This window comes from Phascolarctos cinereus, unplaced genomic scaffold, assembly GCF_003287225.1.
Source record: "Phascolarctos cinereus isolate Bilbo 61053 unplaced genomic scaffold, phaCin_HiC Scaffold_4;HRSCAF=312, whole genome shotgun sequence".
Lineage (NCBI taxonomy): Eukaryota > Metazoa > Chordata > Mammalia > Diprotodontia > Phascolarctidae > Phascolarctos > Phascolarctos cinereus.
The window spans coordinates 675,387,060-675,401,468 of record NW_027555847.1 but is presented as its reverse complement, the minus strand read 5'-3'; the positions used below and the strand labels follow the sequence as shown (position 1 = coordinate 675,401,468).

General features: G+C 41.3%; 1 protein-coding gene across 5 annotated transcripts in view; it reads left to right on the top strand.

The window, feature by feature from the left end:
• DOT1L (DOT1 like histone lysine methyltransferase) overlaps positions 1–14,409 on the top strand; it is a 114,989-nt gene that overhangs the window by 41,620 nt on the left and 58,960 nt on the right. For all 5 annotated transcript variants that reach the window (XM_021009100.2, XM_021009103.2, XM_021009102.2 and 2 more), the window contains 3 exons: positions 2,759–2,987; positions 8,164–8,258; positions 10,222–10,284. In XM_021009100.2, the coding sequence (XP_020864759.1) occupies positions 2,759–2,987; positions 8,164–8,258; positions 10,222–10,284 (387 nt within the window). The remainder of the gene's footprint in view (positions 1–2,758; positions 2,988–8,163; positions 8,259–10,221; positions 10,285–14,409) is intronic.

Sequence of the window (14,409 nt, the reverse complement as noted above, 5' to 3'; positions counted from 1 at the left end):
CTAGTCTTGGGGAGAATTAAATTGCTGTCCCCTAAGTGAAGGAAAATTTTACCACCAGGTCTTTAGTCTTTGCATCTGGAATGAGTAAAATAGCTAATTTGTCTCCAGAGCACTTGTTTATGGTTATAGGTTACAGGTCTCTTCTATGCTTAGAAGCCAGTGTCTTTAATCTAGGAATCCCTAACGTCATTACTTGAATAAAGAACAATGATATATGCTGGACCAGTTGTGGAAGATCTTTAAAACTGACTTCACTTTTAATGTTTTCAAAGGACTTATCCCAGTCTTATAATATAGGTAGCATAAATAGTACCTATTTTGAATCTGATGAAACTGAGGCTCACAGAGGTGAAATCAGTGTGTGTGGATGGATCCTCCTGCAAATTAATGTCAGAACTGGACTTTGCAAGCACACTTATGATTCTGTGCTTCCTTGAAAAATGCTAAAGAAAACTGGTTTCTTGAGTCCTTGTAAAATTGTCCTAGGTACTGTATCTGGGACAGCATGTATTTGATCCATCTTTCCAAACAAAAATTGCTTATTTGCATAAATGATACATAATAAAGTATTTAAATGCATGGAATTGGAAGAATATTAGACTTAGAATCTAGAGACCTTGATTTCTGAAACTGTGGGATCCTATGAGCAAGTCACTTAATTCTTTGGACCTCAGTTTCCTCCCCTGTAAATGGGAGTAAGACTTTTTAATGCAAGTGTTGTTGAGAGGAAACTCCTTCCATAGATGAGAACTGTTTTTACTACTGTTGTTATCTTGCCAGCCTTTTGAAAACATTGACACTGTTGTAATTTCAGTAAATTACCAGAAATAAAAATTTAAGCTTTTGAAACAGACCATGAACAGGCAGTCATTGCACAAAGATAGGCGTTTCTAAGAGCTGAGGATACCAAAAAGATGGGAAGTTGTTGTGTGCAAGGCCAACAGGTAGTTAGAATGAAATGGGGAGTGAAAGTGTAAGAAAACTGAAGATTGGGAAGAGGTTGGGCTCTGAAGGGCTTTGAACTTGAGGGTGATAGGGAGCTGCTGTAGCATACTAAGTGAAGAGGTGAAATGAGAAGTCTCTGTGACAGCTGCTTGGAGATGAGATTGGAGGAGAGAGGGACTTGAGAGAGAAAGAACAATTAGAATACTATCAATATACTGACAACGAGAAATAGCAGGCTCTGAAGTAGTGTTGGTGGCTGTGGGAGTGGAGAGAAGGGGGCATATGAGAGATACTGTGAGTATGAGAGAGGTTGAATTTGTAGGGGAGAGTGAACAGTTTGAGGTTGAGACTGGTTTTGGGATGGAGGATGAGGTTGTTGGGAAGAGCCGGAGTGAAAGACAATTAGTATACTGTGATGCCCCTAGGACATCTGTTTTGAAATGTCTGATAGACCATTGGTGTGATGAGTGACTGGCTCAAAGATACTAGTGCTAGTTGTACAGATCTGTGAATCACATGCTTAGAGGTGATAATTGAGCCCTGGGAGCTGATGATATTACCAAGTGAAGAGCGAAAAGAGAAGAGGGTCCAGAATGGGTGCACAGGAATCTCTTGCCCTAGATTTTGCCAATACTATCATCATAAAATACTTGACATTACTGGTGGTGGTAGACTAGGTGAATTTTAAAGTTGATGTATTGAGGATCAATCAGGAACATAGATCTGAAATGGGGGGGGTGGAGCTGAGTGGAGAGAGGCAATGAATAGAAGTAACTTTTTTTTCTTTGGGGGTGAGGCAGTCAGGGTTAAGTGACTTGCCCAGAGTCACACAGCTAGTTAAGTGTCAAGTGTCTGAGGTCACATTTGAACTTGGGTTCTCCTGACTCCAAGGCTGGTGCTCTATCCACTGCGATACCTTGCTGCCCCAATGGAAGTAACCTTTAAAAAAACTGCCAGAAATTGCAACTACTGACGAATTCCTAACCTGGTAACCAGTCTTTTGTGTGTTCTCCTTTTAGCTTGTTTTGTCCTCAAATAATAGCTTTGAAAGACTTCCCAAAGCGTACTATTTTGTAGTATAATAGTAAAAAATCCGGGGTCACTGCCATTCCTTGTGAATTGAGAAATCTGGAACACAGATAAATTAACTGAGGTGATTGTAGAGTTATTGTGTTATGATGGGAAAAAAATAGTGACTTTGAAGTTCAACCCTGCTTTGAATTCAGGTTCTTACTACTTATGTGGGCAGTTCTTTCGCCTTTTCAGGGCCTCATTTTCCTTTTTTGTAAGACTACATAGGAGGAGTTAGACCACATAGTCTCTGAGTCCCCGTTATAGTTCTAATGCCTACCATCTTATTTTGTTTGGAACGGGAAAATGATATGGCACATTGGACAGCAGGCTGGATTAGGAGTCAGAAGCCATGTGGGGATGGTCTCACTGCTGCCACTGACCTGAAGGACCTTAGACACATTACTTAATCCCCGTGGCCCTCAGTTCCTTGTCATTAAAATAAGTGTCGGTTAGACTTCAAGGCTTCCAAGGTCCCTCCCTTGCCTTGGTTGGGGCCGTGCATAGTTAGATTTTGTGGTCCACGAGCCATTGAGTAAATGGGACTTTCTCGTATTTTTAGGTGTCTGGACAGGTTATCAGTTTACAGCTCAAAATTGAAAGAACACCTTTCCCCATATCCCATTCTAGGGATATTTAGTGTCCAATTTATATCTTTAGGAAAAAGGATGAATTATTAGTGACTTGATCCAATTTTTTGTCATTGTTTTTCTACTATTCCTTTCCCTCCAATTCCTTTTAGTGGAAAGGAACCACCCAGCCCATGAAATTGAACACTCGGCCATCTAATGGGCTTCTTCGACATATCTTGCAGCAAGTATATAACCACTCAGTCACGGATCCCGAGAAACTCAACAACTATGAGCCCTTTTCTCCAGAGGTGTATGGAGAAACTTCATTCGACTTAGTTGCCCAAATGATTGATGAGATTAAAATGACAGAGGATGATTTGTTTGTTGATTTGGGCAGTGGTGAGTATATGTGAGCAAATGTTTGGTGATTTCCATGTTAACCAAAACGTGTGGTATGTTATAGATTAATTATGTCAAGGGGAAAAACTTCAGGGGCTATGAAAGCATAATGGGAGCAGAATGAGCAGACTAAGCTGGCCACAGCACTGATTTTGTCCCGCATGTTAAAAGCCCTTACCTAACTAGCCACCCTGCTGGCCAGAAGAGCCAAGGGCAGGGTCCGACAGTTCACAAGGAAGTTCCTCTTGAGAAAGTATGGGGCTGGCTCAGGTTCCTCAGTGAACATGTGTTCCACTCACCATGCCAGGTGCTGGGAATGTAATGTCTTTGTGGCTTTACTGGATGTTCAGCTGCTTCCTCACTAATACCCCGAACTTCTAGACCTGTATCTCGGATTCCTTTTCTTTGTTCTAAAATGGTAACTTTTTAGAACAACTGTCGTTTTGAGGTCCCTGAAATTTGACCTAAAAATATCTGGGGCAAGGGTAGGGCTTGCATCTCCCCTCTAGTAATAATGGTCCTTGAGCAAAAGACAGCTGGATCCCAACATGGAGGTTTGCTTTTCATTGATATGCAAGTTAGGATAGAGCAAGTGTATATGGTTATAACCTTCATTGTAAATAAAGGCAGTGTTTGGAAATTCATCTTAATTGAACTTATGTGGTAGTAGAGGGATTAGTTTTATTTTCCTTGGACTCTTCCTGTTAAGTCTTTTTTTCTAGTGTCTGGTATTCCATTGCACATGTAATCTGGTGTGTGACATAAACCAGTGAAGAGGTTGCTTAAAATAATAGCCATAAAGATGCTTTTACCGTTTTAGCATTCTTCAGAATAATACTTTTCAAAGGCACAACCTCCTAGCTGTTAGCTTTTTTTTTTTTTTTGAGGCAGTGAAATGACCAGCCCATTTCCAATTCATTTCCTTTCTTGGGATAGATTTTAAATGCAAATCTCCTGGCTGGATCATAGAAACATTTCTAATCTGGCAATATAGAACAGTCATTTTCAATGTGCTAACTTTTTGCTTTAATATTTTTTTAGGGGGGGATTGTAAATTGAAATATTTGAGTATTTGAATGAGATAAGCCCTCATTTGGTGGTGATATTGCTAAAGTGTGCCTTTTTTGGGAATTTTAAGTAATAAATAAGGATGATAATCATTAGGATTATAGGGTTTAGAGTTCCAAAGGACTCAAGAAATCTAGCCCACCTCCCCAGCCTGACCCTGCAGTTACAAATGAGGAAACTGAGGCCCAGAGGAGTTGACTTGCCTGAGCTCAGGTTCTGACTCCAGTTAGAGTGTTCTTTTTCTTGCTCTTTACTGCCTCATTATAGTGCTTCATTTAACTTCTTTAAAAAAAAAAAGTCAGCGATGCTTCTTATTTTCCTAGTGACCTCTCCTTGTCTTCCCCATTCCTTTGATTGGCTTGGGCATGTAGCTGGGCTATCCATTCCAGCCTCCCTCATTTTAAAAATCAGGAAACAGGCTGAGGAATGGTTTTTTTTTTTTTATCATACACATGGACAAGGATGGTTCCTCCATCCATAATGTGGCCATTTCTGGGATGGAACATTGTAGCTATTACAGGCCATTAGGATCACCACATCATAGCTAAGAACTGAAAATGAAAGGTCATCTAAAACCAACTGAATAATTAAGGGGGGGTAGTTCTTGGTAGGCAGAATGTGGGATAGAAAACTTTGGATGCTATCGGGGCTGTCAGAGAATCATAGAGAGCCAAGAGACCCCAGAAATCATTGTAGTCCATTCTCTTTAACAACCCTTCCCCTTACTTGGCCTCTGAACATGTTATGTTTCTGTAAAAGTACCTTCAGTGTCACTCTTAAGCATGAATCAGAATCAGGTCTGAAACCCATTCAGATTTAGATTTCAGAGAGAGTTTTTAAAGAAAGCAGCAGGGGAAAAAAAAGTCATGCATCAGATCAAAACATATTAGAAAGCTGAAATCTTTGTTAATGGCTTCAATATGCAAGATTACCGAGGTTTTACAACCCATATGTTATTAGTTCATTTAAAAAAAAGTTACTGGGTCAAAGGCAAAAGTTGGCTGCTCCTCACACATCTTATCTGAATTATATCTCAAGAATATTCTCAAAGAATTCATGCCAAGTTTCTCCTTATGCTCACAAGCCAAATTCTTTTTTGAAATAAGCCTCTGCATATCACTGTAATTATTTTCCCTCTTGGACACTATGTGCCAGAATGTGATGGCAGAATGAACTATTTTGGTATTTTCTCCTAAGATTTTACTTCTTGTAAAATACACTAGTGCATTGGACTAGCATTAATAAAATGGGCAGAGAAACTGCTCTATGTACACGACACATACAAAAGAAGTTGGCTAAAATTATTGTGTAATGCTGTTGGGAAGGCAAAGCCTTTAACTCAGTCTAGTCTCAACTCTGTCAGTAACTACCTCTGGGACCTTGGATAAGACACCCTAATCAGGATTTCAGTTTTCCCAGCTATCAAATGAGACTAAATGATGGCTGACCTAGCCTCAGCAACTCTGAGTAATGACTCTACAACAACATAACAAGAAGAAAGAAATAGGTATGCTGACACTGTCCATGTTTATTTATGCAACAGAATGAAATATTTCATAGGATTAAACTTCAGGGAGGACCATTTTTAGAAACTGGAAGTGACCAACTATGTCTTTCACCCTATTGATTTCTTCTTCTCTCTCTTCCCCAAACCCCCTTCAGGGTCAGGTCTGTGGCAGTTGCTTCTATATAGGAGTCTAAACTTTTAAAAGTATATATAATTACATTTTGTTTTTCATTACCTGACATTTTCCACTGTATTCCTTCACTTCAACTTCTTCTACTGTGCCATTCCTTATAATAAAGAATTTAAAAAGAGAAAGAAAATACCTAGCAAAATCAAAACCAAAAAAGCTTGTTGCAGATCAGAAAAGTTAAAAGCGGTATCAGAAAGCCACGGTCCCCAATATCTTCAAATTAGTGGGATGGGGAAGCATCCTCATAGCTCTTCTGGGGGGCTGCTCAGTTTCTCAGCATTCAATTTTGATTATGCTGTTGTTTGTAGTCATTGTATATAATTTTTTCTTGGCTCTGCTTACTTAATTCTGCATCAGTTTGTGTAAAACTTCTCGTGCTTCTTTGTATTCATTCATTGTTTCTTACAGCACAGTAATTTTGCATTACTCTCATACCATAATTTGTTTAGCTGTATCCCTAATCCAGCAGCATTTACTTACCTTTGCTACCACAAAAAGTATATATTAAAAAAATTTTTTTTTCAATTCTAGCTTTTATTTTTTGTTATCACATTGCTTGGATTTTCACCTGATATATTCTTCTCCCCTCCCCCCCCCAGCCGTCAACCAAGAGCCTTTCCTTGTCAAACTTCACCAGTGAAGTTTGGCCAGTTGCTCCTGTAGACATTTCAGTCCAGCTTGAGTCTTTCTTGTCAGCAGTCCCCCTTGGGATAGATGCTTCTCAGGAAGGACACTTCAGTCACCCTTTGTAGCATATTCAGGAATTGCTTCCCAGTTGTTTGGACCACCTCAGTTTCGCAGACTTCGAGTTAGTGTGCCTGTCTTTGCATGGTTTCTTCAACACTGTCATCTAATCTTTTGTCATCTTAACCAGTTCAGTTTCTTGGATGTGAAATGAGCCTTTAGGGTTATTGATTTATGTTCTCTTTACTAGTAATTTGGAGGATTCTTTCATATTGATTGCTTATTGTGTACTTTGACCACTTCCTTATTGGGGAATGTCTTCTGGTGTTATGTATTTCTACCAGTTATCTATCTGTCTTTTATAGGATGAGGATTGGCCCAATTGTCTATCTTTGTGTGGACCCAACTTTGTCATCCAGCTTGTTGGCAAGTCTTCCCAGCTTTGTTTCTTCTCCAGTTCTAATAAGCATAGCATCTATACCTTTAACCACATGATGGAGATTTCACGCATTATATTATTGCTATGTGGAACTTCCAGGGGTGTAATTTCCTTCTCCCAAAGCAGGTTAGCATGTTCTTTGCAATTTGCAGTCTTAGGGAGTTGTCTGGGGCCTTCTGAGGTTAAATGATTTGCCTAGAGTGAAACACCTGTGTGTGTCTTCATATCTTCATGCTGTGCTTCCTGAATTAGATTTCAGGCTGTTTACAGAGATATTTGAGGCAAAGAATCTTCCCCTCAGTTGATGACTTCTCCTGTTTATCCTATCTGCCTTACTTCTGTTTGTGCAAAAGCTTTTCAATATCATGAAATAAAAATTGGCTGTTTTTCTTTGGTAATTGCCTGTCTTCCTTATTGAATAATTCACACCATGCACATATTTCTTCCTTCCTTTCTTCCTTCCATATGATCTTGCATGATCTAGTCCCATATTCATTTTGACTGTATTGTGGAACATGGCCTAAAGTATGGGTCCAGGCCCCATCTCTGCCTCTCCCCATCTCTGCCTGACTTGTTTCTACCTCTCCTGCAGCTGTTGTCGAATAGGGAATTGTTTCGCAGGTTGATATTTTCAGCTTCATCTCACACTTGAGTTACTGACTACAGTTGTTTCTGATCCTTTTCTTGTCTACTCTGTTCCATTGAACAAATGTTTTGATGATTTCTGTTTAATAATATGTCTTGAAGTCTGGAAATGGTATTCCTGTCTTTTCTGTTATTTCCCTTGAGAATCTAGAGCCATTTTTCCTCCAAATGAATTTTTTTATTTTTTGCTAGCTCTGTGGAGTATACATTTAATATTTTGGTGCAGCACTAAATCTGTTAATTAACTTAAGTATCATTGTTGTTTTTATTATATTGGCACAGCCTAGTCGTGAGCACTAAACATTCTTCCAGTTAAGTTATTCTTTATTTAAGGAGTGTTTTGAATTGTACCTATTCCTGTATGGAGTCTACTTTAGTAGACTGATTCTCTGATATTTTATGCATTTTGAAACCAGTGGAAATTTAGCCTTAGCTTTCATCAGATTCCTTTACCAGTTATAGCCTCTGCTAAATGTCTTTGCAGCTTCCACAGGGTTTCCGGTTGATCATAATGTTTCTTCCATTGTTTTTCCCTCTCTGATAAGCTATAACAGTTGTGGAGGATCTCCTCTGAACTCCCCAAGTGGATTTTTCTCACTCTTACAGTTTAACCTTGTCTTACTAATTTTTGTCTCTTTGAAAGGAGTGGGGCAGGTGGTTTTACAAGTGGCTGCAGCCACAAACTGCAAGCATCACTATGGTGTGGAGAAAGCAGACATCCCGGCGAAGTATGCTGAGGTGAGGAGCATCCCTTCTGTACTGGAATTCTGTGATGGACTGGTTGTCTTTGTTTTGCTTTGGATCTGATACAGAGATTTGTTCTTCCAAAGTCATATCTGTTTGTGGTTGATCCAGTTAGAGAATTGCCCTGAATTTCATTCTCATTGCTCTGCTGGTGGCCAGTGTAAGTGGGCAAGGCAAACCAAGATGGTTGGACTAGCTCTGGTAGTTCTGATTCTGGTGCAGCTAGCTGGCTCAGTGGATAGAGTTCTGAGCCTGGAATCAGGAAGACCTGAGTGCAAATCCATTCTCCAACTGTGTGACTCTGGGCAAGTCACTTAACCTCTGTTTGCTTTAATCCACTGGAGAAGGAAATGGCAAACCACTCTGGTGTCTTTGCCACAAAAACTCCTTGGATGCCATGGTCCCTGGGGTCATAACATGTCAGATACAACTGAACAGTAGCAAAGTTCTGATTTTTGGTATGCTGTTTAAAAAAAAAACTGTTTTCATTTCTTCTCTTCCTCCTCCTCCTTTTGTCTTGAGGAATTTCACTTGGATTTATGAGCATTGTCAATAGTACATTTATAAATTTTAACCATGTATTTCTTGGATTTGACTGTACTCTAAGCACTGAGTTGTGAAGTCCTTGGGGCTGCCCCAGTGTATAAAAAGAACAAAGGTTCAGACTACTGTGGTTAAGAGCCCTCCTAAAAGATTTGTTGGGAAAGCATGTTGAAAGTTCTGAGGTAAAGGGTGGTTTCTGGGTTCATTCAGTGCTTACAAGTGTAAGGCACATGGTTTATTGACAGCAAGACATAGTGGATAGAAAAGAGATCTGGGTTCATAGCTTTTGTGAGTTGTCCTATGAAGTCTGACATGACCTTCTAGGTGACATTGGGCAAGTCACTGAACCCCTCTTAGTGCCCTAGGTGGAGGGAGATCACCCTATGCTAATGAAATCATGAGTTTGGACCTAAAAACAAAGAAACTGTTTAGCATCTGTCAGTGTTCCATTAACAAGTGTTTTAAGTGCCAGTCATTGTGCTAGGTGATGGGATACAGATATAAAAGTACTGAGCCTTGAAGGGAGGGAGTAGGGGTTCCAAGAAGCAGAGGTAAAGAGAGCTAGTGTAAATTTATGCCTGGAGAGAAGAGAGAGAAGTGGTACCTGAGTGGGGATAGCAAGGAAGCCATTTTGTTTGGTTCTGTTGTAGGGTATGAAGGGGAATGATCAATGTGGAAAGATAGATTAATATGCCAGCTTTCAATGCCAGTTAATTGGACAGGATTGAGTGGATGAGCAAGAGTGAGCAATCGAGGATGACTTCTAGGTTGTGAACCTAATAGAAGAGCCGTGATAGAACAGTTTTTTGAATAAATCAGGCAAGAGAAAATATCTGGGAAGGGGAAGGGGTTTTCTGCATGCAGTGTCACGCTTCAGGGAGTGAAAAGAACAGTGAGGTCCAAGATATGGCAATAATGGTTGGTGATACCGACAGGACAAGTTGAGAAGTCTGGTAGGAACATGGAGGCAGAGTCTGCTGGGTGCTGGGGGTACTGATGTGGAAACAAAGCAGTTGAGGCCTCAAGGGTCTTAGTCTTGGGCACAGATAGAGATTTCTTATGACGCCATCTTTGTTGTCATAGCCTTGAACATACCTTGTGAAGACAGAGCTTCTGATTGAAGGGTGTGTGTTTCTGGGTCTTCTTTAGGAATTGGTCAGAATAGAGACTTGCTATTAAGTATTTTTTTAACCTGTATATTATCTTGATCAATAGTCCTTTGCTATGGCTAAGCCTTTAAAAGTGGAAAGAATCAGTCTTAGTCTAATCCTTTTTAATGAAGAGGGGGAAATAAAAAATTTTGGGGGTGAAAAAAGGCAAATTTTGTAAAATATTGATCGGGGCTGCTTCTTTGCCTAATTTTCCTGAGAATGTAGTATTTCTATTGAACTATATCCTTTTTCTCTTCTTTTAGACAATGGACAGAGAATTCAGGAAATGGATGAAATGGTATGGGAAGAAGCATGCGGAATACACAGTAAGTTACTATACTGATTTGGAAGATTTACGTACTGTTTTTTGTTTTGTGGGGTTTTTTGGTGGCAGGGGACACAATCAACTTAAACTCTTATTCCTTTACTTACATTTTTCTAAGGGGGAGGTATAAAGTAAAATATTAAAGTTTGCTTTTTAAAATACAATTTCTATTGATATCGTGTTTTTCTTCACGTGCACTTTTAGCCACATGGTTAGTAAATGTTTATTAACTACCTACTATTTGCCAGGCTGTGTTGGGTCTACAAAGAAAGACAAAAGACAGTCTCTGCCCTTAAAAAGCTCAGAGACCAGTTGAGGAAAGTACAAATAAATATGCACAGACAAGCTCTGTACCAGATAAATAGGAAGTAATTAGTGGGAAGAAGGCCCTAGAATTAAGTGAATTAAGGCCTTAAGATTGGGAAAGTCTTCCATAGAATTGGGACATGAAGGAATCAGAGATAAAGAGGGAGAGTGTTCCAGTCATGGAGGACAGCCATGGAAAAGGGCCAGAACTGAGGGATTCATGGGATAGCCAGAAGGCCAGTGTCACAGGATCAGAGGGATAGGTAGAGGCGGGCATGAATTACAAGCAAAGGTAGGAGGAGGGTAGGTTATGAATGGCTTTGAATGCCAAACAGCGTTTTGTTATTGATCCTAGAGGCAATAGAGAGCTGTTGAAGTATATTGAGTAGGGAAGTGACTAGACCAGCATTTTAGGAAGATTAGCTTGGCAGCTGAATGGAGAATGGAGTGGAGTAGGGAGAGAATGGAGGCGGGCTGACCCACCTGCAGGCCCAGTGTAGTGGCAGTGTACAAGGAGAGAAGAGGCTGTATTCAAGAGGTCAGATTGACAGGCCTTGAGGCAGTGGTTTGGACATGGGGTGGGGGAGGGGAAGTGAGCTACAGCAAGGATGCAAGGATGATTCCTAGGTTGTGAGCCTGGAGGTCTTGGGGGGGGGTGCCCTGGACAGAAATAGGGAAGTTTGGAATGAGGAGGGGTTTGGGGGGGGGAAAGACAATAAATTGAGTTTTGGAACTATTGAATTTAAGATGTCTACTGGATATAGTTTGAGATGTCTAAAAGGTAGTTGGAGGGAGACAGCAGACTGGAGGTAGAGGGCTGGAGAGGTAGATTTGAGAGTCATTAGCTAGAGATGATAATTAAATCCATGGGAGCTGCTGAGATCACCAAGTGAGGTAGTACAAAGGGAGAAGAGAAGAGGGCCCAGTAAACCTAGAGTCTGTGGAACATCCACAATGAGTGGGTGTGAACTGAATGAGCCTCCAGCAAAGTAGTCAAAAAGTAGTGGCAATTAGACAGGAGGAGAACTAGGAGAGAGAGAATGGTGTCCCAAAAGCCCAGAGAGAACATCAAGGGATAGAAGGGTGATCATTAGTGTCCAAGGCTTCAGAGAGCTCAAGAAAAATGAAATGAGGCAATTTGGACGGCACTGGTAACTTTGGAAAGAGACATTTCAGTGAAATGATGAAGTCAGAGTGTTGGTAAGTTGTGACATCTATTTTAAATGGTCTTCTCAAGGAGTTTTGCCACAAAGGGCAGAGGAGATAAAGGGCAACAATAGTGAAGATGGAAGGATGAAGTGAGGGTTTTTTGAAGATTAGCCAGGTGAGCATTTTTGGAGACCCTCAGGATGGAGCCAGTAATCAGAAAGTGCTAGAGGGGCCAGTCTGTTGGAGGGGATGAGATAGAATGGGGTGGCTTGTACAGGCAGAGGGCTTAGCCTTGGTATAGAATAAAACCACCTCTTCAAGTGAGACAGGTGTGAAGCCTCCTACACACCACGCATGCACACTATATATATAGTAACGGAAGGCATATAAGTGATAGAAAATGAGATGAAAAAGGGGGCAGCCAGGATGTTCAGCTGAGAAGGAGGGCTGACCAGATGTGGAAGAGTCTCTGTGGCGAGTGGGAGAGTGAGTTGATAAGGGAGGTGGAGTAACATTGCCCTGGAGCAAAACTTACCTCCCAGGAACTCCTCCCCTTACCCTCTAGTCTAGTTTTGCCCTTTGGAGCTCTATTGATCAAATGAACAAATACCAATCAGCACCTGTAGGTGTTTTCCCTCCCTCACTGAGAAGACTGCCCTTGAGTAGGGGGAGTACAGATTCTGTTTACATTAACTGTAACAATAATGAGCTCTCAATGACAATTATCCCAAGAATGAGTCAGGGGAATTCTGTGTAATATATTTCCACCTTTCTGCTTCCAGACCAAAATTGACTTTTTGTCCACCCCTACCCTTCAGTCCTCTCCCAGGCCATCACCCATGCTCTCTGCTCTCATCTTTTTCTACCCTCTGGTGAACCAGTTCAACTCTACATTATGTTTTCATAAGCAGTGAGCAGGTTAAAGAGCCAAGTGATTTGGGTGTTTTGAGGGAGAGGCAATATGTTAGGGGAGCAGAGAAAATTATGAGCCATGCATTGAAAGCTTTGAGGAAGTGTTGTAGGGGGGGAGTATTCTAGATGCCTGCAGGTGATAGTTACAAGGATTTTGATTACGTGGAAGATGTGGATTATCTGGACCTCCCAGAAGGAGAGTTTACTGAGTGGTGGAAGTGGGGAGAGAACTTTGAAGTAGTAATGGAGAGCAAGGAATATTTCAGTGAAGTGAAGGGAATAGAATAAGTGAAGGTGCAGCCAGTATTAGAAAGGGTGGCCAGGAAGGCTGTGTTGTGTCATCAAGGGGAACCTGGTCTTCGTGATTTCCCACTGTTTCTCTCTCTCTGGCTCTTCTCTAAGAGCCAGCCCTTATGCATTTTAAAAGGAAGAAAAACTCATAAAATAACTTGTTATTGAAATAATCTCACATTGGTTCCCCCAGTGAAAATCATGATGACTGCGTAGAAGCTTTCCGTATTCATTTCTAGTAGTATTCTGTGGGTTTGGAGGAGAGGATTGCTTCTACAAAAGCCATAGGTAGATAAGCAGGCAGGACTGCCAGCTGCCACGGAGATGACGGCGTCCAAATGGTGGCTGGTCTCCTGTTGGACAGTGTGGCTACCGAGTCCTTGTGGTTTGTCAGTATTACACAGTGTGTGGCCTTCCTAAGGCCATGCTCTGGACGCCGAAACAAATGCACTTCAAAAGCCTGTCATGTGCTTACTGTTTGCTTTTCCTTTGAAGGGGGTGCAGCAAGGTGGCACAGTGAATAGAGCACTGCCCCTGGCCTCATGAGGAGCTGAGTTCAAATCTAGCCTCAAGATATCTACTAGCTGTGTGACCCTGAGCAAGTTGCTTAATCCTGTTTGCCTCAGTTTCCTCATCTGTAAAATGAGCTGGAGAAGGAAATGTCACACCACTCCAGTTTCTTTGCCAAGAAAACCCCAAATGAAGAGTCTGACGTAAACCAGCTGACTCAACAATTTCTTTGAGGACTGCACCACCTGCTGGCGTGCTCCAAGTATCACCTGCTCTTGACACACCTGTTCAGAATGCTGGTGGGCTCGCTATGCTTTCTGAGCTAACCTTGAGGAGGGAGAAATATAAAGACTGGAGGGTGTCCTAGTGTCCGTGGTGTGTTCTACCTAGTTAGCATTGTTCAGATGTGATCCTGCTGGTTACCACTCCAGTAAAGTTTTTTCATGTTGTTGAAAATGTTTTAAATTGTGGTCCTTGATTATTTCAAAGCAAAACAAAAGTTCAAACATCTGTTGTAAAGATGCTGTAACTGTCCAGTTGAAAGTATCCTTGTGTGTCTTGAGGCAGTGGGGAGGAGCTCCTGTGGTAGTCATGATAGGGTAGAGGTAGCAATGTAAAAATGCTAGATGACAAACGTTTCAAATTTAGGGCGTTTTTCTAGTATTCCTGTCTAATCCCTGACAGACCCAGCTGGTATTCCCTGCTCCTTAGAATCTGTGCTGCCTGTGTGAGCTGGCAGTTTCTTTAATCCTCAGTCTCCTCATCTTTAAAAGAAGGCAGTGGACTCACATGGGGAGTTTTCTTGGCAGACATGCTGGAGTGGTTTGCCATGTCCTTCTCCAGCGGATTAAGACAAACAGAAGTTAAGTGACTTGCACAGGATCATACAGCTGAGTGTCAGAGGTTGGATTTGAGCTCAGGTCTTCTTGACTCTAGGACTGAGCCACCTAGCTGCCTC